Source organism: Pleurodeles waltl, chromosome 6 (assembly GCF_031143425.1).
Source record: "Pleurodeles waltl isolate 20211129_DDA chromosome 6, aPleWal1.hap1.20221129, whole genome shotgun sequence".
Classification (NCBI taxonomy): Eukaryota; Metazoa; Chordata; class Amphibia; order Caudata; family Salamandridae; genus Pleurodeles; species Pleurodeles waltl.
This window is the reverse complement of record NC_090445.1, coordinates 408,382,741-408,409,967: the sequence shown is the minus strand read 5'-3', so window position 1 is coordinate 408,409,967 and position 27,227 is coordinate 408,382,741. Positions and strand designations below refer to the sequence as shown.

General features: G+C 45.8%; 1 protein-coding gene across 2 annotated transcripts in view; it reads left to right on the top strand.

Annotated features, from left to right (window-relative positions):
* Positions 1-27,227, top strand: part of STRIP1 (striatin interacting protein 1) — a 263,231-nt gene that overhangs the window by 58,247 nt on the left and 177,757 nt on the right. For both annotated transcript variants that reach the window (XM_069238339.1, XM_069238338.1), the window contains exon 6: positions 25,492-25,560. In XM_069238339.1, the coding sequence (XP_069094440.1) occupies positions 25,492-25,560 (69 nt within the window). The remainder of the gene's footprint in view (positions 1-25,491; positions 25,561-27,227) is intronic.

The following is a 27,227-nucleotide window of genomic DNA, read 5'->3' as shown; positions in this document are numbered from 1 at the left end:
AACCAGGGCAATTTCGCAGAGGTCATGGTTAGGGGCCTTTCTTAATTTGTCAGTTGGCTTGAGGGTGCACTCTACTAAAGGTGAGTATCCACCATTGTAGGACTGAACTAACTTAGGCAGCATCTGCACCCCTTTCAACATATACCTTACCTATGACCCATTTCTATGTGCTTACAATACTTTAGCATGCAACACAAGCCTCCATCTCACAATACCTTTCTCCCCCCTACCCGTAGCGCCCAGTGCAAAACAATGGTGATTAACTTAATGGTGCAACTCCCCTGATTGACTCCTCTCAAGGAGAAGCATAATTTCTATATCCTTACCTGTGTCCTGTGCCAGGGAACCGGGGGACATTTATTACTTCAGTCCTTAGAGGCCTCCCACTTCTTACTTCCTGGGTGCTTTCATCAAGTTTCAGGAGGCAACGGTCGTAATTTGCTCATGCCACGTCTCCCACACTTCAGTGGTTTGGCCTGGCTGGAGGCTTTCATTCTCAAGCCCCCTGTGATTTTGGCAACCCCTAGGTTAGTGCCATTTTACACCTAACAGATGAAAACACCACCAGCCCCTGTCCTGAGGACACCAAGGAAGCAGATGAGGTTGAAATGTGTCAACACTTACATGTCCAAGGGAAATCTACCATAATGAATTACCATCGACATAGCTATAGAAGGGTTTAACCTTTTCAGATGGATGACATTGTGAGAAAGTAGCCTCTTTCTAGCCTTGTTACCCCCACTTTAGGCCTGTTTGTGAGTGTATGTCAGGGTGTTTTCACTGTCTCACTGGGATCCTGCCAGCCAGGGCCCAGTGCTCATAGTGAAAACCCTATGGTTTCAGTATGTTTGTTATGTGTCACTGGGACCCTGCTAGTCAGGACCCCAGTGCTCATAAGTTTGTGACCTATAGGTATGTGTTCCCTGTGTGATGCCTAACTGTCTCACTGAGGCTCTGCTAACCAGAACCTCAGTGGTTATGCTCTCTCATTTCTTTCAAATTGTCACTAACAGGCTAGTGACCAATTTTACCAATTTACATTGGCTTACTGGAACACCCTTATAATTCCCTAGTATATGGTACTGAGGTACCCAGGGTATTGGGGTTCCAGGAGATCCCTATGGGCTGCAGCATTTCTTTTGCCACCCATAGGGAGCTCTGACAATTCTTACACAGGCCTGCCACTGCAGCCTGAGTGAAATAACGTCCACGTTATTTCACAGCCATTTTACACTGCGCTTAAGTAACTTATAAGTCACCTATATGTCTAACCTTTACCTGGTAAAGGTTAGGTGCAAAGTTAATTAGTGTGAGGGCACCCTGGCACTAGCCAAGGTGCCCCCACATTGTTCAGGGCCAATTCCCCGGACTTTGTGAGTGCGGGGACACCATTACACGCGTGCACTACATATAGGTCACTACCTATATGTAGCTTCACAATGGTAACTCCGAATATGGCCATGTAACATGTCTATGATCATGGAATTGCCCCCTCTATACCATCCTGGCATAGTTGGCACAATCCCATGATCCCAGTGGTCTGTAGCACAGACCCTGGTACTGCCAAACTGCCTTTCCCGGGGTTTCACTGCAGCTGCTGCTGCTGCCAACCCCTCAGACAGGCATCTGCCCTTCTGGGGTCCAGCCAGGCCTGGCCCAGGATGGCAGAACAAAGGACTTCCTCTGAGAGAGGGTGTTACACCCTCTCCCTTTGGAAAATGGTGTGAAGGCAGGGGAGGAGTAGCCTCCCCCAGCCTCTGGAAATGCTTTCATGGGCACATTTGGTGCCCATTTCTGCATAAGCCAGTCTACACCGGTTCAGGGACCCCTTAGCCCTGCTCTGGCGCGAAACTGGACAAAGGAAAGGGGAGTGACCACTCCCCTGACCTGTACCTCCCCTGGGAGGTGCCCAGAGCTCCTCCAGTGTGCTCCAGACCTCTGCCATCTTGGAAACAGAGGTGCTGCTGGCACACTGGACTGCTCTGAGTGGCCAGTGCCACCAGGTGACGTCAGAGACTCCTTGTGATAGGCTCCTTCAGGTGTTGCTAGCCTATCCTCTCTCCTAGGTAGCCAAACCCTCTTTTCTGGCTATTTAGGGTCTCTGTCTCTTGGGATTCCTTAGATAACGAATGCAAGAGCTCATCCGAGTTCCTCTGCATCTCTCTCTTCACCTTCTGCCAAGGAATCGACTGCTGACCGCGCTGGAAGCCTGCAAAACTGCAACATAGTAGCTAAGACGACTACTGCAACTCTGTAACGCTGATCCTGCCGCCTTCTCGACTGTTTTCCTGGTGGTGCATGCTGTGGGGGTAGTCTGCCTCCTCTCTGCACTCGAAGCTCCGAAGAAATCTCCCGTGGGTCGACGGAATCGTCCCCCTGCAACCGCAGGCACCAAAAAGCTGCATTACTGGTCCCTTTGGTCTCCTCTCAGCACGACGAGCGAGGTCCCTCGAATCCAGCAACTCTGTCCAAGTGACCCCCACAGTCCAGTGACTCTTCAGTCCAAGTTTGGTGGAGGTAAGTCCTTGCCTCACCTTGCTAGACTGCATTGCTGGGAACGGCGACTTTTGCAGCTACTCCGGCCCCTGTGCACTTCCGGCGGAAATCCTTCGTGCACAGCCAAGCCTGGGTCCACGGCACTCTAACCTGCATTGCACGACTTTCTAAGTTGGTCTCCGGCGACGTGGGACTCCTTTGTGTAACTTCGGGTGAGCACCGTTTCACGCATCCTCGTAGTGCTTGTTTCTGGCACTTCTCCGGGTGCTACCTGCTGCTAAGAGAGCTCCTTGTCTTGCTCGACGTCCCCTCTACCTCCTGGTCCAATTTGCGACCTCCTGGTCCCTCCTGGGCCACAGCAGCGTCCAAAAACGCTAACCGCACGATTTGCAGCTAGCAAGGCTTGTTGGCGTTCTTTCGGCGGGAAAACACTTCTGCACGACTCTACAAGGCGAGAGGGATCCGTCCTCCAAAGGGGAAGTCTCTAGCCCTTTGCGTTCCTGCAGAAACCGCAGCTTCTTCTGTCCAGTAGAAGCTTCTTTGCACCCGCAGCTGGCATTTCCTGGGCATCTGCCCATCTCCGACTTGCTTGTGACTTTTGGACTTGGTCCCCTTGTTCCACAGGTACCCCAGATTGGAAATCCAGCGTTGTTGCATTGTTGATTTGTGTCTTTCCTGCCTTATTCCCCTATCACGACTTCTTTGTCCTTTGGGGAACTTTAGTGCACTTTGCACTCACTTTTCAGGGTCTTGGGGAGGGTTATTTTTCTAACTCTCACTATTTTCTAATAGTCCCAGCGACCCTCTACAAGGTCACATAGGTTTGGGGTCCATTCGTGGTTCACATTCCACTTTTGGAGTATATGGTTTGTGTTGCCCCTATCCCTATGTGTCCCCATTGCATCCTATTGTAACTATACATTGTTTGCACTGTTTTCTAAGACTATTACTGCATATTTTGGTATTGTGTATATATATCTTGTGTATATTTCCTATCCTCTCACTGAGGGTACACTCTAAGATACTTTGGCATATTGTCATAAAAATAAAGTACCTTTATTTTTAGTATAACTGTGTATTGTGTTTTCTTATGATATTGTGCATATGACACTAAGTGGTACTGTAGTAGCTTCACACGTCTCCTAGTTCAGCCTAAGCTGCTCTGCTAAGCTACCATTATCTATCAGCCTATGCTGCTAGACACCCTATACACTAATAAGGGATAACTGGGCCTGGTGCAAGGTGCAAGTACACCTTGGTACTCACTACAAGCCAGTCCAGCCTCCTACATTGGTTGTGCAGCGGTGGGATAAGTGCTTTGAGACTACTTACCACTCTTGTCATTGTACTTTTCATAAGAGAAAAATATACAAAACAAGTTCAGTGTATAATACACATAGCCAAAAAGTTTTGCATTTCCTCTTTTCACTCTTTTCTAAGTGCTGAAAAGTACTTCTAACTTTCTAAAAAGTTCTAAAAAGTTTTAAAAGTTTTTTTTCTGTCTTTCTAAAAGTTCTGAAAACTTTTTTCTCTTTTTCTATCACTTTAACTCTCTCTAAAAATGTCTGGCACAGGCCAAAATGTTGACCTGTCTAAGATTGCATATGATCACCTTAGCTGGAAAGGAGCAAGGAGTCTCTGCATAGAGAGAGGTTTGAGTGTAGGGAAGAATCCTTCCTTGGAATTGTTACTTAACATACTTAGAGAACAAGATAAGGCTAAAAGTGCCCCATCTGTTGAAAAAGTAGCTAATGGTTCCCAATCTGATCCAGGGACTCCCCCAGGTAAAGGTTCAGGAAAGAAACTTCTTAGCCTTCCCATTACAAGACAGTCTAGCATAGTTGGTACTGAGGTGGAGTCACATCATACAGATGATGTGCTCTCACATTACACTGTCAGCCAAGCTGTTAGGGTGCCCTCTGTAAGGGACAGGTCTCCTTCTGTCCATTCTCACCATACTTCTGTTTCAAGGCATGTCCCTCCCACCCACCCTGATGACAGATTGTTAGAAAGGGAGCTCAATAGATTGAGAGTGGAACAAACCAGACTGAAGCTCAAGAAGCAACAGCTGGATTTGGATAGACAGACCTTAGAAGTAGAGAAGGATAGACAGAAACTGGGTTTAGAAACCCATGGTGGCAGCAGCAGTATTCCCCATAGTCATCCTGCAAAAGAGCATGATTCTAGGAATCTGCACAAGATAGTTCCCCCTTATAAGGAGGGGGATGACATTAACAAGTGGTTTGCTGCACTTGAGAGGGCCTATGCTGTACAGGATGTCCCTCAAAGGCAGTGGGCTGCTATCCTATGGCTATCATTTAGTGGAAAAGGTAGGGATAGGCTCCTTACTGTGAAATAAAATGAAGCTAATGATTACAAAGTTCTTAAGAATGCACTCCTGGATGGTTATGGCTTAACCACTGAACAATACAGGATAAAGTTCAGAGAGACCAAAAAGGAGTCTTCACAAGACTGGGTTGATTTCATTGACCATTCAGTGAAGGCCTTGGAGGGGTGGTTACATGGCAGTAAAGTTACTGATTATGACAGCCTGTATAACTTGATCCTGAGAGAGCATATTCTTAATAATTGTGTGTCTGATTTGTTGCACCAGTACTTGGTGGACTCTGATCTGACCTCTCCCCAAGAATTGGGAAAGAAGGCAGACAAATGGGTCAGAACAAGAGTGAACAGAAAAGTTCATACAGGTGGTGACAAGGATGGCAAGAAGAAAGAGGGTGAAAAATCTCAAGATAAGCATGGGGATAAGGGTAAAACCAAAGATCCCACTTCAAATCTTAAACACTCTTCAGAGGGTGGGGATAAAACAAATTCTTCCTCTTCTTCTCAACCTGCACACATTAAAAAGCCTTGGTGCTTTGTGTGTAAAAACAGAGGCCATAGGCCAGGGGATAAGTCCTGTCCAGGTAAACCCCCTGAGCCTGCCACCACTAATACATCAAGCTCTAGTGCCCCTAGCAGTAGTGGTACTAGTGGTGGGACTGCTGGCAACAGTCAAGTTAAGGGTGTAGTTGGGTTCACTTATGGGTCCATAATAGAAACTGGGGTAGTCAGTCCCAAGACAGTTTCTGTCACACCTAGTGGCATTGGCCTTGCCACACTGGCTGCTTGTCCCCTTACAATGGATAAGTACAAGCAGACAGTTTCAATAAATGGTGTTGAGGCCTTGGCCTACAGGGACACAGGTGCCAGTATCACTTTGGTGACTGAAAACCTAGTGCACCCTGATCAACACATCATTGGACAACAGTATAACATTATTGATGTCCATAACTCCACTAAGTTTCTTCCCTTAGCTATAATTGTTTAGTTGGGGTGGAGTTACTGGCCCTAAGCAGGTGGTGGTATCACCTAGCTTACCTGTAGACTGTCTCTTAGGTAATGACCTAGAGGCCTCAGGTTGGGCTGATGTAGAGTTTTATGCCCATGCAGCCATGCTGGGCATCCCAGAGGAATTGTTTCCTCTCATTTCTACTGAAATGAAAAAGCAAAGGAGAGAAGGCCTGAAAACTCAGGATCCCTCTCCATCAACAGGTAAAAAAGGTATCACAGTATCCCCTAACCACCCTGCCATTCAGGATACCATTCCTGTGCTGGGAGAAACCTCTCCTGGGGTGGCACCTGTTCCAAGGGAAGCATCAGCTGGCAAAGCTGTACTCCCTGAGGTGGAAGTACCTCTCTGTGGGATAACTAACATTGGTGACAAAAAGAGCACCATTTTAGTTAACATGGAGCATCCCTCCAACCCTCCCAGAGAAACCTTAGTGCAGAAACCCTGCACTGCCTCACAACGCTTAGGACAGCATCCCTGCCCTAGTGTGGAGCTCATAGGACAGCATCCCTGCCCTGCTCCAAATCAAGAGAAACAGCATCCCTGTTCTCTCTTCCAGCCATATGGACAAAGTTTTTACCCAGCTATGGCTTTTCTGAGACCGCATCCCTGTCTGGCATTTCCATCACTACAAATAGGTTCAGTGGACAATTCCCACTGCTCTAAACTAAAACTTACTGATAGAAACTCTGAAAATACATCTTCACATTGTTGCTTAGCTAAAAAACTTCAAACAGGGTGGTTTACATCCCCACAGGGAAGTAACCATATAGTGGATGATAAAGGGAGTAACCAGTCTATTGCAGAGCTACTCTCTACTTATCACCACTTAGACAATAAAGTCTCAACTGGCCAAGGTTAGCCTTATTGTCCTTCGTTTGGGGGGGGGGGGTTGTGTGAGAAAGTAGCCTCTTTCTAGCCTTGTTACCCCCACTTTAGACCTGTTTGTGAGTGTATGTCAGGGTGTTTTCACTGTCTCACTGGGATCCTGCCAGCCAGGGCCCAGTGCTCATAGTGAAAACCCTATGGTTTCAGTATGTTTGTTATGTGTCACTGGGACCCTGCTAGTCAGGACCCCAGTGCTCATAAGTTTGTGGCCTATATGTATGTGTTCCCTGTGTGATGCCTAACTGTCTCACTGAGGCTCTGCTAACCAGAACCTCAGTGGTTATGCTCTCTCATTTCTTTCAAATTGGTAAAATTGGTCACTAGCCTGTTAGTGACAATTTACATTGGCTTACTGGAACACCCTTATAATTCCCTAGTATATGGTACTGAGGTACCCAGGGTATTGGGGTTCCAGGAGATCCCTATGGGCTGCAGCATTTCTTTTGCCACCCATAGGGAGCTCTGACAATTCTTACACAGGCCTGCCACTGCAGCCTGAGTGAAATAACGTCCACGTTATTTCACAGCCATTTTACACTGCACTTAAGTAACTTATAAGTCACCTATATGTCTAACCTTTACCTGGTAAAGGTTAGGTGCAAAGTTACTTAGTGTGAGGGCACCCTGGCACTAGCCAAGGTGCCCCCACATTGTTCAGGGCCAATTCCCCGGACTTTGTGAGTGCGGGGACACCATTACACGCGTGCACTACATATAGGTCACTACCTATATGTAGCTTCACAATGGTAACTCCGAATATGGCCATGTAACATGTCTATGATCATGGAATTGCCCCCTCTATACCATCCTGGCATAGTTGGCACAATCCCATGATCCCAGTGGTCTGTAGCACAGACCCTGGTACTGCCAAACTGCCTTTCCCGGGGTTTCACTGCAGCTGCTGCTGCTGCCAACCCTTCAGACAGGCATCTGCCCTCCTGGGGTCGAGCCAGGCCTGGCCCAGGATGGCAGAACAAAGGACTTCCTCTGAGAGAGGGTGTTACACCCTCTCCCTTTGGAAAATGGTGTGAAGGCAGGGGAGGAGTAGCCTCCCCCAGCCTCTGGAAATGCTTTCAGGGGCACTTTTGGTGCCCATTTCTGCATAAGCCAGTCTACACCGGTTCAGGGACCCCTTAGCCCTGCTTTGGCGCGAAACTGGACAAAGGAAAGGGGAGTGACCACTCCCCTGACCTGTACCTCCCCTGGGAGGTGCCCAGAGCTCCTCCAGTGTGCTCCAGACCTCTGCCATCTTGGAAACAGAGGTGCTGCTGGCACACTGGACTGCTCTGAGTGGCCAGTGCCACCAGGTGACGTCAGAGAATCCTTGTGATAGGCTCCTTCAGGTGTTGCTAGCCTATCCTCTCTCCTAGGTAGCCAAACCCTCTTTTCTGGCTATTTAGGGTCTCTGTCTCTTGGGATTCCTTAGATAACGAATGCAAGAGCTCATCCGAGTTCCTCTGCATCTCTCTCTTCACCTTCTGCCAAGGAATCGACTGCTGACCGCGCTGGAAGCCTGCAAAACTGCAACATAGTAGCTAAGACGACTACTGCAACTCTGTAACGCTGATCCTGCCGCCTTCTCGACTGTTTTCCTGGTGGTGCATGCTGTGGGGGTAGTCTGCCTCCTCTCTGCACTAGAAGCTCCAAAGAAATCTCCCGTGGGTCGACGGAATCGTCCCCCTGCAACCGCAGGCACCAAAAAGCTGCATTACCGGTCCTTTGGGTCTCCTCTCAGCACGACGAGCGAGGTCCCTCGAATCCAGCAACTCTGTCCAAGTGACCCCCACAGTCCAGTGACTTCAGTCCAAGTTTGGTGGAGGTAAGTCCTTGCCTCACCTCGCTAGACTGCATTGCTGGGAACCGCGACTTTTGCAGCTACTCCGGCCCCTGTGCACTTCCGGCGGAAATCCTTCGTGCACAGCCAAGCCTGGGTCCACGGCACTCTAACCTGCATTGCACGACTTTCTAAGTTGGTCTCCGGCGACGTGGGACTCCTTTGTGTAACTTTGGGTGAGCACTGTTTCACGCATCCTCGTAGTGCCTGTTTCTGGCACTTCTCCGGGTGCTACCTGCTGCTAAGAGGGCTCCTTGTCTTGCTCGACGTCCCCTCTACCTCCTGGTCCAATTTGCGACCTCCTGGTCCCTCCTGGGCCACAGCAGCGTCCAAAAACGCTAACCGCACGATTTGCAGCTAGCAAGGCTTGTTGGCGTTCTTTCGGCGGGAAAACACTTCTGCACGACTCTACAAGGCGAGAGGGATCCGTCCTCCAAAGGGGAAGTCTCTAGCCCTTTGCGTTCCTGCAGAAACCGCAGCTTCTTCTGTCCAGTAGAAGCTTCTTTGCACCCGCAGCTGGCATTTCCTGGGCATCTGCCCATCTCCGACTTGCTTGTGACTTTTGGACTTGGTCCCCTTGTTCCACAGGTACCCACAGATTGGAAATCCAGCGTTGTTGCATTGTTGATTTGTGTCTTTCCTGCCTTATTCCCCTATCACGACTTCTTTGTCCTTTGGGGAACTTTAGTGCACTTTGCACTCACTTTTCAGGGTCTTGGGGAGGGTTATTTTTCTAACTCTCACTATTTTCTAATAGTCCCAGCGACCCTCTACAAGGTCACATAGGTTTGGGGTCCATTCGTGGTTCACATTCCACTTTTGGAGTATATGGTTTGTGTTGCCCCTATCCCTATGTGTCCCCATTGCATCCTATTGTAACTATACATTGTTTGCACTGTTTTCTAAGACTATTACTGCATATTTTGGTATTGTGTATATATATCTTGTGTATATTTCCTACCCTCTCACTGAGGGTACACTCTAAGATACTTTGGCATATTGTCATAAAAATAAAGTACCTTTATTTTTAGTATAACTGTGTATTGTGTTTTCTTATGATATTGTGCATATGACACTAAGTGGTACTGTAGTAGCTTCACACGTCTCCTAGTTCAGCCTAAGCTGCTCTGCTAAGCTACCATTATCTATCAGCCTATGCTGCTAGACACCCTATACACTAATAAGGGATAACTGGGCCTGGTGCAAGATGCAAGTACCCCTTGGTACTCACTACAAGCCAGTCCAGCCTCCTACAGACATCCCGTTCGACCCTTTCTGATTCATTGACCACGTCTTTTGAATAGGTTGTGGGTCGTAACCAGTGTAAATACCTTGAGTACCCACAAGCTTCCAAAATATTAGGACTGGTGTTGAAGAGCTGCTTTACCTACCATAAAGAAATCTGGTAAACCTTTTTTGGACTGTATATCAGATGCACTTGTGTGGGATTTTTCACAGAGCACTGAGTTTGGGAACACATTGTTTGTACAGTCACAATTCACAAACATTTTTTATTTATACTTAAAAAAACACTGTTTTAAATTAAAGTACTTTTCCATGCTTTTTTTCATAAAAGCACTTCCAGTACTTTTTACCTATCATATGGTGATTGAGAGAGAAATAATGTTTTTTAGGTAATGAAATAGAGTATGTGATTAAAACACTTTAGCATGTATATACAGTAGATTCAGGTGTACTTTTAAATAACTTACCAATATGGCGGGAAGGAAACATTTTTGTGTGTTCATAGTACTATGGCCTAGCCTCTACTGCCAGTTAAGACCCAACCCCATTTCATTGCATTATTTACAAAGCAGACGTTATGCTTCAATCTTTGCACCTGTTGCTGTGTCTCAGATCTTCTCCGTGGGAGCACCAAACTCCAGGCACCTAGAGGTGACCGGCCTCTCTCTGCTCATCACTGCCTGCCACCTCCAAGGAAACCCACCAAAGTGGTTCATGCTCCCCTTAAGCAGGCACTGCTAGCTTGTAAGCCATCGGTTGGGGGTCCCACTTGCCAATACATAGAATCTGGGCCTGGGTGCACCAATCCAAGCTTTTTCCACCCACTCCTACCTTGGTGGCTTTTTCATAGGGCTGGTGCTGTTCTTTTGAAGTTTGCGCTGCCTTTGTAGAGGGCGTCAAGATTTGACAGGTCATGGAGCGGCGTAGTTTGGTGGGTAGTGTGCTGCAGTATTGTGAAGAGTTTGTTTTGGTGAAGCCACTGTTAACGTATAAGTAAACCTTAACATTCTTTCCACTTTAACACTTTTAGGAATTTCTTTTTTTGTACATTTGAGTGTTGATGTATGATCTTAGCTTTTGTGTTTTTATGATGGTTGATATGACGATGATAGTATGGGCATATGATCATAGGTGCTTGGCCATATCTGAGTTAATAGCATGTTGAAATTTTGTTTGTGTGCACGCGTGATGGTGGGTGTCTAAACGTATGATGTTGGTTCCGTTGACTTATGATGTTGGATGCTTGACTTGTGTCGTCAGTTGCGTGGATGTATGAAGATGGGTGTGTTGGCGTACAGTGAGCATATGATGTTTGATGTATGAGGGTGGATATATTGGCCTAAGATGTTGGTTGTGTGAAATGTGCTGTGTGATGGTGGATGTCTTGGCATATGATGTCTTTTGGGAAAGCTTATGCAGAATTGACTGTCGTGACAAACCCATGATGCAGGCTGTCTGCCCAATTTGATTCTTTTTGCTGAAGAAATATGGCCGATGCCATAGGTCTCGTGTTTGTTATGAAACCTTAGGACACAGATAGTAGGCATCACTAATTTATTGTTAAATGCTTTTATTAAAACCATTGGCCATTTAATGATGGAAAGATGCTATCTTGTTTTATGGAATCTAACAGATTACCATAGTAGATAAGGGTTTTGGTGTTGGTTACCTCCTCTGATAAACACTTGCAATGTGGTAATTGTTATTAAGCCCTTTTAGAGGGGCTATATATGTTTTTTGCCAACTGTAATTTTGTACATATTTGTAATTGTATGTGTCTGATGGTTACCAACTTATGTGCACCACAGGAGGCCTCTGTTGGTTTGTAGTGACAAGTAGCTAGAGGCCCGATTGGTTTTTGAGAAGCTGTAAATCATAGCGGTTTGTTAAGAAAATGTATGACAAAAGCAGTAGGCCTGACCTAGTTACTGTTAAAGTCATGGGTTAAAGTTAATAGACCTTGAAGGGCAAATTGTTATAACACTGTGTTAAAGAATTTAGATAGGTATTGTCCCTGACTATTAGAATAGGCAAGGGTTTCGGTGTTGGCTACTTCTTTTATAAAACCCTGGGGGTAGAACATTTGTAGTCTGAATCCTTCTTATGCTCTCTTGGGATTGGTGTATTTCGTTTTCCCAACTTTAATTGTGTGCCTATGTCTATTACTGTGAGTTTATTGGCTGCCTTGTAGGAAAGCTTATGCTTATTATGGTAGGCCTGAATTGGTGTAGTACTGAGGCAATTATAAAGAGGGCTAGGCCTGATTGGTACATTTAGAAAATTAATTGTAGATGCTATATGTCTTCTCTGTGTATTATGAAAAATTAAAACAAAGGCAGTAAGCCCCAATTACTAGGAAAATCATATGAAACCTACGATAGGACTTTAACATTTGACTGATGTCAGTGCCTTTCGTTCTACACCTGTCAATGCAGTTTGGGAGCTCAAATCCTGTCATATCTGACAGACTTTTTACCTAAATTTTTCTCTAGTTTGCAGACAATGTTGCCTTCTAAGACTACAGGTTTTAAGCTGTGTTGTGACTGTGACGGACAGCCACAATGTCTACCTATGGTGCCTCAGCTCCAAACACAAATTGATGTTGTGTTCATTCGGCACCAAAAGGAATAAGGCCACCCGTGACGGGGAGGCCAAGCTCGCCGTAGCCAAACTGTCAATCAAAAAAACGCTTGCGCTGGAAGTAAGGATCATAGCGAACCCAACCAAAGTCAGCCGTACCCGTGACCGTTCTTCATTGAGGTCAGGGAACTACAGTAAGTCCAGAAAGTCACTCAAAAACATTAAAAAAATAAGAAAAATCATGCATCTCCTTCATCCCGCCACTCCTACTTCTTAGAGTTTCAGGATGCTCCAACCACTTCGCAGAGCTGTTGCCCCACACCCCACCTCGGACCCCCATACAAAGCTGACGCAAGTCCCACTTCAGCCTTTTCCCAAACTGAGAGCAATTCCAAGCAGCTTCAGCACTTAAAGTTAGGCATGAAGGATTTTTTTGGTGCTGCACCGGATTCCTTTGAAGTGTCTCCAGGCTCCATGGATCGGGGAGCCCCCAGTCATTTTACTGTTGGCGGATCCTTCCTCAATGCAGACTGTACCCCTCAACTTCGCATGGAGGCCAACCCCATTTCGCAGCTTCGGTGCCACCTGTGATCTCGCCTTCGTTACCATGCTCGACGCCACATTCAACGTAATGTCTGACATGGCACCAATAGTTCTGTTTGATTCAGAGATCCATGCCCCACCGCCGAACATTCAACATTATGCTGAACCAGACACATATGCGCCACAATATGACACTGGAGATACTGATTATGATATCCAGCAAGAGGAGGCTTGTATAATCTGATAGACTTTTCGTTGCAGATTGATTACCTTTGAATTTCCCCCAGGGATTAGACTTGATCCGGAGAATTTTGTGAGGAGTACCCCTGCGTGCCATAAGATGGCGTAGATCGACTCCACTTCTGTCGTCAGCTTCGTCCGCGCCAGAATTACGTTGCAGTTCCTTATAGGTGCCACTCCTATTCTTTTCTTTCTGCATCAGTAAGTACTGATCTGAGGACAGCTACCAGTCAGTCATTTTTGGAGTGGCTTTTTTTGTTTTGACTTTTGTCGAAGATTTTGTGTTGTGATGAGAATATCATCCAGAAAGACCAGCTTCAAGCCTTGTGGATTTTGTCATCAGACGATGTCTGTGACTGATCGGGACCTTTTGTCTCTTTGGTGCTGGGAGCGCAACCATGACCCGAAGTCGTGTTCTGAGTGTCGGGCCATGGTTCTGAAGACTTTGTGGGAGCAGTCCCTAAAGCTGATGGTGGCCCGACTCTCGACTCCACACAAGTCAAAATCTTGGTCAAGTGGTAAGTCCCAGTCTAGGTCACGGAATCCTCCGCCGTTGCTGTCCCACTTCAAGTTCTCGGGGCGATCGACTAAGTCGTGGCACACGAAGAAATCTAAGAAGTCGAAGCGTTCTTCGACTTCTCTTTGTCCATCAGCTGATAAGACGAGGAAGCATCAATGTTCTACTACTCACTCGGCAGAGCCTGGGCCTACTCTGCACCTCCCTGAGTTTCTGGGAGGCGGAGCGACCTCTGTCCAACTCAGTTTTATTGAAGCAATGCACCTCATTTTGGTGCCTTCAGGCCCTGTTAATTTGGAAGGGGCCCCTTCGGATTCGGCACCACCTGCTTCGTCCTCGACAAGGGGCGCCCAAGGATCCAGTTTTGGATTCGGACTGACGTAGGTCATACCACTCCGATCTTCCCTGACGCCGGTCCGGACACCGATGCTCCCAGAACCATCTGCACTCATGGGTGGTGGCATCCCTTTTGTAATCCCTGACTCCGACTCCGTGCTGGGTGGGTGTCGTACAACTCCTATTCCAAAACTGGCAGGAGCCTTGCCTACTAGGTTGGATCCTGAGCCCCGTTCTTATGGTTTAGATTTCGGGGATAAGGGCGAGAGGTCGCTGGACCCTTTAGAATACTAGCTGCTTGATGAACAACCGATGTACTGGCATACAGACTTGGGTGAAGCCAGAGGACTGAATACTTCTCCAGATACTGGCATGCTTTTTCCCCATTCCGTGGCTACGGAGGAGGGAGCTCCCTACTCTCTGGTGGTGAGGAGGGCAGCTGAGGTTCTGGATCTTAGCCTCGGTGGCCGTCAGGACTATTGTCCTGAAAGAGATGCTACAACCGGGAGCTTCCACCTCCGAATCCATACTCCTGTTTAATACAGCCCTCACGGATGTCTTTCTGGGTACCTAGTCCAAACCCAGCACTTGGGCTCTTGTGTACAGGACTATTGCCCGCTGCCATCGCGCCCCCTCCAGGGGACCCAAGTTTTCTGACGCAACACCCCACCCTGAGATCTAGGTTATCCAACTCTTTCTTCAAGGGCGAGTTCCCTTCTCCTCCCCCAGATAGGGAATCCAAAAGGTTGGATACATTTGGGAAGAAGATGTTTTCTTCCGCCAGCCTTGCATTGTGTTCCATGACCTCCGCATGCCTTTTATGCCATTATTCCAACATGCTGTAGGACTTGGTCACAATTGCTGCCACAGGTCACGGAGGAGGCTTGGGCTGTACTCTCTCAGGCTGTTGGTGATGGGAGAAATGAAGCGAAGTTCACAATCCGTTGTGGACTGGACATGACCAACTGGCTAGGCAGAGTGGCTTCATTAACAGTGGCCCTGATTCGCGCCATGCCTGGCTGATGACGTCTGGGGATGTTTCTAGGGGATGTCCAAGCACCGGTCTCTTTGGAGACAAGACAGACTCCGCGCTCAATCGATTCAAGGATTCCAAGGTTATGGCGACGTCTTTGGTCCTCGCGGCGCCCCATGCCCTCCCTAGTCTGCATTTTGCCTCATTTGTGGCTACAAAAGGGACCTCCATCCATGTCCATTCCCGACCAGCCACTGTGATGTGCATGCCTCCCAGCCTCAACGTGGACAAGGGTGTGTCTTTGTGGATCAGGTGGCCAGTGGTCTGGATAGTCTGAATCTGCCCCACCCCCATTGCGCTGCAGCCTCTTGGGCCAGTTTGATGCAGGATTCGCCTTCACCTGCTCTGCTGGCAATCCATCAAGGAAGACAGGTGGGTTTTGCAGATAGTCCAAAGGGGCTACTCAATCCCCTTTGAGACTACCCCTCCATCCATGCCACAGTCCTGCAATTGGATGACAGAGGATCACTTGTCCCTTCTCCGTGAAGAAGTTATGGGTCTCTTTGCCAAGGGAACCATAGAGAGGGTTCCTATGTCAGAAGTAGGTCACGGGTGCTATTCCCGCTACTTTCTGGTACCCAAAAAGGACAAGGGCCTCTGCCCTATTCTAGACTTTCGGTTCCTCAGTCTCTTTCTTAAAAAGTAGAAGTTCAAGATGCTAACTCTGGTTGAGGTTCTATCTGCCCTGTACCCCAGAGACTTTGAGTACCTTGATCGTACAAAAGAGTTCTGGGTGCGAAGAAAGGTTGACAGTTCAGAAGCAGTCGATCTCCAGATCTGCTACACACTGGCCAAGAAGCAACCCACTGAGAGTTTGCATGCCCATTGTACCCAAGCTAAAGCTGTGACAACTGCATTAGCACATGGAGTTCCAGTCCTTGACATCTGTCAGGCGGCAATGTGGGCATCTCTGGACACATTTACCAAACACTACTGCTTGGACAGTCAGGTCTGTAGGGACGGGAACTTGGCTTGTTTGGTCCTGCAGGACTTTCTAGTATTAACTTGCAGACCCTCCTCTGGAGATGGTATTGCTTGGGTATCTATTTAAAGGTAAGAAATGTGAAACTGTAAGTCTCTATCATATGAACAAGTTATTTACCTTTAGTAATGCCTTATGTGGTAGAGACTATATTTGCAGATTCCTTACTGACCCACCCATCCCCGGTCTGCAAACTGATTTCTGGGGCAGGGACTCCCCTTTCAGGGCCTTAGTTTGGACACACCAGTAGTCAGTTTCTTTATGGCTCTGGGTTTCAGTCGTGAAAAGTTGTGAAAAGAAACTGACATCTCTGCCCTGGGGTGGCACCTTTATAGGAACCGTAATGTCATATCAAGCGCGGACCACGACGGACACAGAGCTGATTGACGCCACATGATGGCACTCAGGGGTACTGCTCACAAACTTCTCCGGATCCAGTCTGACACCTGGGGAATATTCAAAGGTAAGTAATCTGCAACTAGATATCTTGTCTACCAGGTAAGGCGTTACTGAAGGTAAGTAACTTTGAGACCTTCAGGATGCTAGTGGTCTGGACACTTCGCCAGACATTGGTCCGTTTTCAACTAACCCTATGGCTCCTGTAGAGTCCTCCTCCTTTGCGACAGTGATTTAAAGAGCAGCTGAGGTGCTGAACCTTATGTCAAAACCAACGTGCTTGCAGATGTCCTGAATCCATCACAACCCAGCCACAATCCCCTACTTCCCTTTCACAAAGCTCTAACTGATAATTTAATGGTTTCCTGGGCTAAACTAGGATGCTGCCCATCAGTCAGCAGGCAGGTGGTGAGGCGGCACAGGCCAGCTTTTGTGGATCCAGACCTTCTTCTGTAGCACCCTACTCCAGGGAGCTTGGTGGTGCAGATGTCTGCAGGCTGCCTGAACCCCAGTTCTTCCCTAACCACCCTGCCTGTCAGGGAATCCAAAAGTATGAAGGCGTTTGTGAAATAGATGTCTTCCTCTGCAGCCTCTCCCCATGCTTTGTCAACACAACATGCCTTCTTGGCAGGTATCTGCATTTGTTATGGGACAGAGTGGCAGACATCTTGCAAGCTTTCCCATAGGAAACCAGGCCAACCCTCCAGAGACTTATTTTTGATGGGCAGGATAAGGTGAAATGCTCAGTTAAATCCAGTCTCTGCACTGCAGACTACCTGGGTAATGGAAATGGCAACCCTTTGGCACCATGCCTAGATTCACTCCACTGGCTTCTCATGGGACGTCCAACTGTTCCTTGTGAATATGCCCTTTGGCTTGAGAGAGTAAAGGCATACTTAACCCTTGAAAAGTTCAAGCACAATAAGGCCACCTACAGCTGTCTGGATTTAGCTATGCCAGTTCAACAGTTTCCCCCAACAGCAGCATCCCTTTTAAGGCTTCAGTAAGGGCTCCCAGCAGAGGCAGAGACAATATGTGCCCCACTAGCAACAGGCCTCCTGCTCCTTTGAGGCCAAGGCCGGGGATCAGGCCTACAATGTCCAGGCTCCAACAGGCAACCCAAGCCCCGACGGGCAACCCGAAGCCCAACCTATCCTTTCCTCCTGCTGGCCACTGCAGACTGCTTTATTTTCTCCTTGTTGGTGCATAATCATAGGGTAGGGAGTTGAATCACTTTCTACGAAGAGGAGTATCACGTCCGATCAATGGTTGCTTTGGATTATGTAAAACAAATACTTCCTATCCTTTCTGTCCTGCCCCCCGGATATGCCACCCAAACCACAACACCTCCCTTAGGACCATTTGTCCATACTTTGTGAAGAAGTTCAAGCTCTCTTGTCCTTTTGTTACTTTCTGACCTCCACACTACCCTGGACCTTCTCCCTCTGGACGTCGTCCTTCAGAAGAACACATTCATAATACTCACCCTGGCCCAAATTTTGTCTGGCCTGGATCAAGGAGAGTGGATGGTAACGCTGGACTTGCAGGACGCATATTTTCACATCCCCATCCTAGAGTTCCTCAGACCTTACCTACTTTTTTCAGGGAGACTAAGAGGAATTTCAGCTCCCCTTTGGCCATACTGGCAGACCTTAGGTGTTCACAAAGGTGACAGTAGTGATTGATGCCCATCTGTGTAGGTTGGGAATGTCAGTCTTACCATAACTCGGTGACTGGTTGCTAAGGGCGTGCCCACCTCAAACATCATAAGTCACCTCCGGATGACTTCAAACCTGTTAACATCTCTGGATTTTTCCAACAGACTGCCAAAGTCATACCTGACTCCTTCACAGCAAATCCCCTTCACTAGAGCTATCCTGGTTATAATGCTTTTCTGAGTCATCCCTCTGCCTCATAAAGTCCAGAAGATTGTCAACATTGACCAAACCAGGGAGTACCAACAGTACAACCAACTTTTCATTGGTTTCTGTGGAGCTAAGAAAGGCAGAGCATTGCAAAAGAGGACCATCTCCAGATGGGATTGTGTTTTGTATTAAGATCTGCTATAAGCTAGCCAAGAAGCAGCCCCAAGAAAGCTGGAGCATGCAGTGCGCCAGTTGTGGACATTTGCCAGGCTGCGCCTAGGGGTCTCTTCACATGTTCATGAAACGTTACTGCCTGGATAGCTGGATCCATTGGGATGGGGACTTTGCTTAATCAGTGTTAAAGTATTTCCTAGTTTGAGCCATTCCATGGACCCACCACCATTTGTTATCTATTGACAAAGTGAGGTGTCTGTGATTATAAATCTCTATCAAAAGTTACTTAACTTCAATAACACTTTTTTCCTGGAGATAAGTCACTGACCCGGCCTCTTTCCATCAAATGGTCTCATTGTCCATTAACAAGATCCCAGTCTCAGAGTCTGTATACTGCCATACTGTGATTACTGTGGCGCTGAGTCTGTCTGCCCATATAGAGATCAAAAAGAAACTAGCGTCAGCATACGCAGCTGGGCAGATATGGTGGACCCAACGTCATGTCTGGGGCGGGACTGACCTCACATAGAGCCACATGACGCTACCTGCCGATGTGTTAGGGATTTGCTGTTAAAAGTTTTCATATCCATAGTCTGGAGTCACTATCCGAAAAGGCATTACCAAAGGTAAATAACTGGTTTGTTTTACTGTTCTAAGATGCCCAGTTTGTTGCTTTTAAACATAGGAGAGAGATATATTGGAATTTTAAAACAATGATACACTACGTATAATGCCATTGCAAGGTGGCCTCCACTGCCATAGTCAATGTAATTTTTGCACTGCAAGCAAATATCCATGAAGTCTATGTGGTGTCATATTTTATTTTTTCTATTTTTATTCTTTTAATGTATCTCCCATATGCCTGTTGAGATTGTGTGTCTGTTTTATTGCATATGGATATTTGGATAAATGCAAGAATGATTGGGTGGATGAATGGATGTATGAGTGCAAGGGTAAGTGACTGGGTACAAATATGATCTTTTACACAGTGCCTCAAATCATCAGTACCCAGAGAGGCACTTTCATTTATAAACCAGACCTATTGGTATTGCCAGTGCTTGTTTAATGAGGTTGTGCTTACTAATCACCCATAACTATATTCTGTTCAAATATGTATGACTATCTGAAGATTCCGCAGTGAGAAAGAGTAAGGTATTTTCTTGTAATCATCTCTCTCCATCATGGAAATATTCACAGAAGATATTAACAAAACACCCTCCTCCCTCGCCACTACAGTATAGTACCTGGATGATAAACCATTTGAAGTAGACTCTTTATTCCTAGTGAAAACTAACTAAAATTACTTCCAGTGCAAGGCATGATGGAACTGCTGGCTAACTTTAAGGTGTGGTGTTAAAGTTCCACTCTTTGAGTATTAACTAACAGGCATAATTTTCCTCACTTTCTTTACCACTTTTTCTAATTTGGATCTATTGTTAGCCATGACCTTTTGACTTTACTAAAATTATATGCACAATATACTTAATGACAGGGCTTTCTGCAAACCCTTTTCATCCATTGGTTTATTATTGTGTTATTCACATTTGTAGGTCGAGCCTAGCAGCACGCATGCGCTGCTTCGAGACATGCAGTATCTACTCTGTGGGGTTAGAGCACGCCCATTTGTTTTCATTTGTCCTTTGTTTGCCCTTCTAAAATCCTTGATTTTCTGTGATGAATTGCTTACATTTGTCCCTTCTCTCGGTGTGTTGTTACCGCCCATTGCTACTGGCCCTATAACTTGTGACTATTTATGTACCTTTTGGCACACTTTTTTATTCTTTTGTCTCAGCTCGTGTTTTAGGATTGTGGTGTTATCTGTGTTTGCGAACAAAAAAACGATTGTAAATCGTGTCCTTATCTTGTTTCTTGATTTCTCCTTGTCCTGTTGTCTGCGCTTTTTATTTTTCCCATCCTCTGCATGTCCCCTTCTCCTCCCGCTTTGCTTCAGCTACAGGGCTATCGGCTGCTTTCTGCCAGTGCAGTCTTTCCTTCCCCTTATGGTGGATTCTTTAAGATCTAGATAGTGGATGAAAGCGAAAGAAGACACAGCATTTGAGAAGGCGCCCTAGGAGTCATCTTGGATTGCTTAGTTTTGTACATGCCCATTAGATAGCCTCCAGCTAAAGAAAAAAATATACAGCACTGCAGTGGTTTACTGGCACAACTAATTCCACAAGTATTCTCAAAGCTACACTTTTTACAAAGCGTCATTGAATAATTTGCAATTGGTATAATGTTGTGAAAGTGTAGAATGGATGGATAAATGTATTCCTATATAAAACAAATACAATACTTTCCTACGTGCCCACCCTCTTAATATGCATTAAAATTGCCCCCTTCATGCTCCAGTCACAGCCGATGACTCAGACCGCTCACTCACTCCTAAATACTTTCTTGCTTAATATGGTCATCCCATATTACACTGTGCGGTATGTGCCCGGCTGTCTTCTATTTCAACCAACGGCAACCTTGTTTTTATAGTCACATTCTTAAGGTCGTCAATTCTCCATGTATACCAACTAAGAAGAAGAGTGTGCTAGGGCTATACTGCGCTTCGGTGTTTAGCTAATTTAACAGTCGTTGCCACTGACATATGTGTGCCTGGTTGAGGTATTGTACCTCTATGCATACTTTTCCCAGATGTTGCTTTTTTCTTCACGTGTCTGGCAAAGTATCTTGTTAGTGGAGTTGTAATGGCAAAAGGCACTGTGAGCACGAGTCGCTGTGTCGTGAAGAAAACCGTCGGGGCACCGCACTGTCTCAAGGCGGCATACACCTTCACAATCGTCAGGAACGACTTTCGCAGGTACCAGGAGAGTGGCAGCAGCTTTGAGAACTTAAAAGATCAACACGGCAGTAGTTCTCCGAAGTTGAGCAAGTAATAGTGACTTTAATGATTATGGATGCAATAGATTCTTCGTTTTTTCAACCTAATTTTATTTTTTATATATTTTAATGATTTTTATATATTGTGGACATGGCCTGTAGGCTTCAGAGCACTTTATAATTAAGTAGAATGTATCTATAACACAAATGTGTTTATGCAGTGGCCTTAGTCTGCCCATTCCATACCATTGGTTGGCAGCACTGTCACTCTCGTTTGTCTTGAGTTGCCATGGCAGGTTGTTCTAGCAGAACTTCAGGGGAATGCTTCTCTTGGTGGATTAACATTTTCATTTCCAAGGTTGTTTTTGTGCGACATTGCCTGGCTTTATTCATTTAACACAGTGTCTCTATCTTAGTTGACATTTAATTAAGGTCTGGTGGACGTACTTGCAGCTGAACTGCACAGGGTTTCACCATTTTCGTATCTCTGCCCTGGAAGTTAAATGTGTCATCATAATGACATTGTTCATTCATGTTTTAGTATTGCCACATGAGTCAACAAACAAACCTCGCACATTTTACCTGACCAGGGAGTCTGGCAGTTTAAGGTTTAAATGGTGATTGTACATTGCTGCATATTTTAATAGACCTAGCATAGCACGCATTGTTTTTCAGTTAGATGCATTTTCAGATGTTTCCATATGGCTTTTGCTGTAAAAGTGGAAGTTTCTTGATTTGCTTCAACATTTTACTTGAAGCAAAGTGCTCTGATTGGGGTGGGGGGAAGGCTAATTTTTGAAAATCTGTGGCTGTAAAATCTTTGCTGGGAATGTTTCCTGTGAAACAAAACACCATGGGAGCCATTACGACCTTGGCGGGAAGCGGTAACCGCCGTGCGGCCGCAAATGCGGCCACACTCCCGCGGCCCCCATTACGACATCCCCGCTGGGCCGCAACATAGGAGCCGGCTCCTAATGGAGCCGGCGGTGTTGCGGCCGTGCGACGGGTGCAGTAGCACCCGTCGCGCTTTTCACTGTCTGCTATGCAGACAGTGAAAAGCTGGCCGGGGCCCTGTTAGGGGGCCCCTGCACTGCCCATGCCAGTGGCATGGGCAGTGCAGGGGCCCCCAGGAGCCCCAGGACACCCCTTACCGTCAGCCTCTTCCTGGCGGTGCAAACCGCCAGAAACAGGCTGGCGGTAGGGGTGTCATAATCACCGCCGGGGCTAAAACGGCGGGAAACCTCCAGCCCCGGCGGTGTAATATGCCAGGAAGCACCGCCAGCCTGTTGGCGGTGCTTCCGTCGAAACAGCCCTGGCGGTCTTGGACTGCCAGGGTTGTAATGACCCCCGATGTTTTGAGGAGGAGTGACTGCGCATTGGGTGGCCCTTAAGGAATGGATTTAATCGTCTACTAGAGATTGATACCTGATAACCCCAACAGAAAACTAGCATTGGCATAGTCAATAGGTCTTGATCTTTTTGCCAATGCTAAACAGAAATAGCAAAAACCATTGGAAAAGTCAGTGAGTCTCCATTGGCTGAATGACTGCTACGTAGTCTTGTTAAGCAAATATGGTTCATGACTCAAATTAAAATATATTGTTTTGGGGATGTTCTATTAAGCGCGTGCACACTTATCATTAATTAATCCGTCCTCCCGTTCACCAACCCCACCCGATTGCCAAAGACAATAGCTCACCCAGAGACAACGCCTATTGGCTTTGACAATGCTTGTTTTTATGGCCACTGGCTGACTTCACTGCGAATTACTGCATTCTGCATTTTCACAAGGAGCACCTTCATACACAATTTTTTTTTCCTTCAGTGCTAGTGATGACAATGTGAGTTTTTTATACCAATGTGTGCTTATTGACATTTTCTTATATATTGAGGAAGGGCTAGCAACTTTCCCTAACAATATTGTTTTGCACAAACCGATACAAAATAAGCATTGCCAAATGCTGACAGCTAGTGCTAGACCTATTGACGTTGCCCCCTTCCGAGGACTCCCATTTGTGGATCCTTGCAGTTTTATGCCACAGAAATGCAAAATTAATGTGTGATTGCTTGCACAACAGGTGTAAGTAAACACATTAAACTTTTGGATACCCAGTGTCTAAATAGAAAATATACAGCAATGTAGACCATACTCAGTTGCCTTTTACTCTCATGGTTGCTCCCAGTTCTCGAGTTGCGTATGATGCAGTTGAAAATGTGGGCACACATAGACCAGGATTATAGGGACTCTGGGCAGTACCCACGACTCTCCTTTCATACTCCCCTTTGGACATAGAGTTTACATCTCCGACAAGGAAAGTCTTTTTTGTCTGTTGGAGGAACGCATTCAGGAAAGTGGAAAAATTTCAATTTAGCCATGTCCTCAACCACTCAGAATCTAGGAACACTTGCTTGATCTCCTCCAACAAGGCTGCTTATTATACACTGCTGAAACTGTACAAACCTCATCTTGGAATCTGGAGAATATTTGAAAACAACATAAGCATTGAAGAATGCTAAATAAAATAAATTAATATCCTTCTTTTTGTACCCAATGTATGACCTTCAAACAGCATTGTGAGGCTCAAATCTTTGATCTACTCTACCTACACCTCCAATGTGCGTGTTGTAATCTAGGATGCACACTGTACACACATTTATGTTATCTGACGCCAAACAGTTGCAGGTGCAATACTTTCATCGTGATTAGTTGTGGGCTTGTGAACATCTCTTCTGTCTGAAAATGCCAATGCATGTAGTTCATTATTAGGCATGGCTCTGCTCTGTCCCCTTTGAAGCTTCTTACAAACAGGCTCTTTAGGGTAACAGTTACATCTAGGATGGATTGGGCCACATGTCACAGTGAAATTTTGAACAGAAAAAATCTTTAAATGATTGCATAAATGTGTAGAAATTGTCCAAGCAAGGCAAGTTCCCACGCAGTTCGTTCATTGACTTCAAATGCGGAAGGACTATTGAGGGGTAGGTGGGGGTGGGGAGGGTCAATTGAAGAATCCTTACCAGTATACACCTTGAAATTATATGTATATCCTGAGGCAGTTTCACAAAACCTATGCAGCTTAATACCATAACATGCTTTCTTGCTGTGTATGTACTGTCTGAAAACCAAACTGCACTTGAACGGGACCAGATGCTTATCCAATGATATATCTTGACCTGGAACCTAGCCCTCTGAGAAACAATCAATAAAATTGTCAAGGACAGGCTGAATCTTGAAGAGACGACCACAATCAGTGTGATCTCAGGGCAAAGCTGTAGTATTAGCCACAATATTCAGCATCCCCTGCAGAATATAATACTGATCTTGACTTATGATTGGTGAACAAAATAGCAACCCCCAATGCACATACAGAAACGTATTCCCTTGTGTCTAGTGGTCCTGTTCACCCCTCCCTCGCTCCACTGGGCTTATTACCATACAGAATGGCTGATCTGCCCCAAAGGGGTGCAGAAAGCAAGGACATGTATGGGCAATATTGGGGAGCGACCCTTGCCCTAGGGGTCGCTCCCCCAACATATATGAAAAAATATATCCCTGATGTCTAGGTGTTTCCCTCTCCTACCTGGGAACTCACCAAAAACATCCTTGTCACATCGTACACGTGCTGTTAGCGTACAAGAGGAGGAGTTGGAAGTGGCAGTGGAATGCTTCCACTGCCAGCCCTAAGAGGGCATATGGTGGGGAAGGGACCGCAGGTAGAGTTGTAGCGCTTCTCCCTACAGTGGGTATTAAGAAGTCTTGGGCATGTCCTTGGTAGCAGCGTTGCTAAGGACGTCCCCAGCATGTCTTTGCCACCTCAGGGTTTACATAGAGAAAGAGACAAACTGGCCTCTGATATTCTAAATGGCACCTAAATCCTATTTTAAAAAAATCACTTTGAAGGAGGTAACTAAGACAAGGATTGGTATTCTAATGAGGAAAATAATTGGACCATGGAACAGGGTTAATATTATACTGCTCTAGGGGTTATGATGTTTGCTTTTATGGTGCTAAGAAGCATTACGTCATAAAACATAATAAACAACCAACTCTCCTGCTGAGAACACCTTTGCCCCCCCCCAGTTGAGGAGATGGGACAGTGTTTGTGAATGGTACGTACTGTGACTAGTAATATCGATTTATTGTTTCACTTTTAATTCTAAACAGTTGATTCTCATTTCAGGAACAGTGCAGCATGCAGCAATGCTGTGAGGAAGCCTGCCATTTCTTTAGCAGACAGCACAGACCTGAGGTGAGCTCCTCTGTATTTTTGTTGCACAGTCTCTTGATTTTAAGATGTTGTTTCCATAGATGTGGCTGAAGGAAGGAAAAAACAAATTGCTTGCTCTTCACTGCTTTTTGTGGACTTCTTTAATAATTTCCCACCCCTCCAAAGGGCAATTAAAAAATTAACGTAGTGGCAATATCTGTTTTATGAGGGAGTGGTGAGTTACCTGCAGAGTACTGTAGCAGCTTTGGAGCATACTGTGTAATGCTGTGAAAGCCAGGATGGACTGTATTGTTATTATACAATATACAATTTCCCATCATGCTATTCTGTGAATATATCTGCAGGGATAACAATGTTAGTGACGTGATAAAAGAAATCGGTCTTGAATCTACAGTTGAAACCAAGGGCTCCCCAATCCAATACTTATTTAGAGATAACACTTGGTTACCGCAAAGGCATCTGTGTTGCAGCCAGTATTATCACCTATTTTTTAACATGTCCTACAACCTTGGCCATAGAAAGGGAGTGTGTTTTGGTCCTGGGAATGGGAGCCTAGTTGTGTTCTTCTATATGCAGTTTTAGTCAGAAACCAAAGAATGTGGGCCTGCACATGGTCTTCCATTACAGGATCCCATTGAACAGAGGATAAACACTTTGCCAATGCTTTACTTTAGCTTTTATTCCAGGGGTCACCTGAAAGTGAGGTGCTCATTAGAAAACATGGCATTGAGTTAGTATGTTGATGATGGCCACTCAGTCAATAAGCTTGTTGATGCCGATAGTGTGCAAAATTTGGTTGATATTTCATGGTAACTTTGTCAGGGTACCTCTGGGTTCTGTGCATTTTACCTCAGGGGACCATGACCAACTCCTGCACTATTACCCATTGACTCTTGTTTTGCCTGGAAGGCCCAGTTTGTTACTGCATCTTCCCAAAATGTTAAGGGTTGCTTCCTCTGTGGGTGATGTCACTTTGGTGCAAGTACTTATTGGTGTCCTGATCTGCTACAAGTAACGTTTCATCTAAGGTGCAGTTGTTTACTTTTCAGTCTTCTTTCTCTTTTCTTGCAAGAATGTCTCCTTTTATTGCTCTTGTAAAGCACTCATTCCAACCTGTTTTGTAGCATGTCTGTCACTCTCAAACTCTGTTGTTCAACCGCTGCCATTTTGCCTTTCTTTAGCTCTATCTTGCTGTGAATGCTGAAGGCATGAGTTATGGTAACTTGAGATAACTTTAACTCTTACTTGTGAATTTCTCTGGTTTCGTATGTTTAAAATGTGAGCCTAACTATAACGTTGCTCTAACCTTTTAAAGTGAATTTCTGTGGTTGGTTTAAATTCTATAACGTCCCTGCAACCTTTGGTTTTTCCAGTTGGGGGGGAGGGAGGGGGGAGAGAATATATATATATATATATATAATAAAATTCAATGAAAAAAACAAAGTGTACAGGGGTGTTATAGTTAGGGTGATATTTTACCTATGAAAAAACATAGAAATTCACCTGTTATAGTTATACTTCTAATTATACTTTTATTAAGAAACTATAACTCATTGCTCAATTAGTTTCCAGCACGAGATATCATTTCTTTGGATAACTATAACTGCTGAATTGCTATGGTATGGGTAAAACATCAACCTAACTGTAACGTCCCTGTAACCTTTTTTTTCCAGTGAATTTCTAAGGTT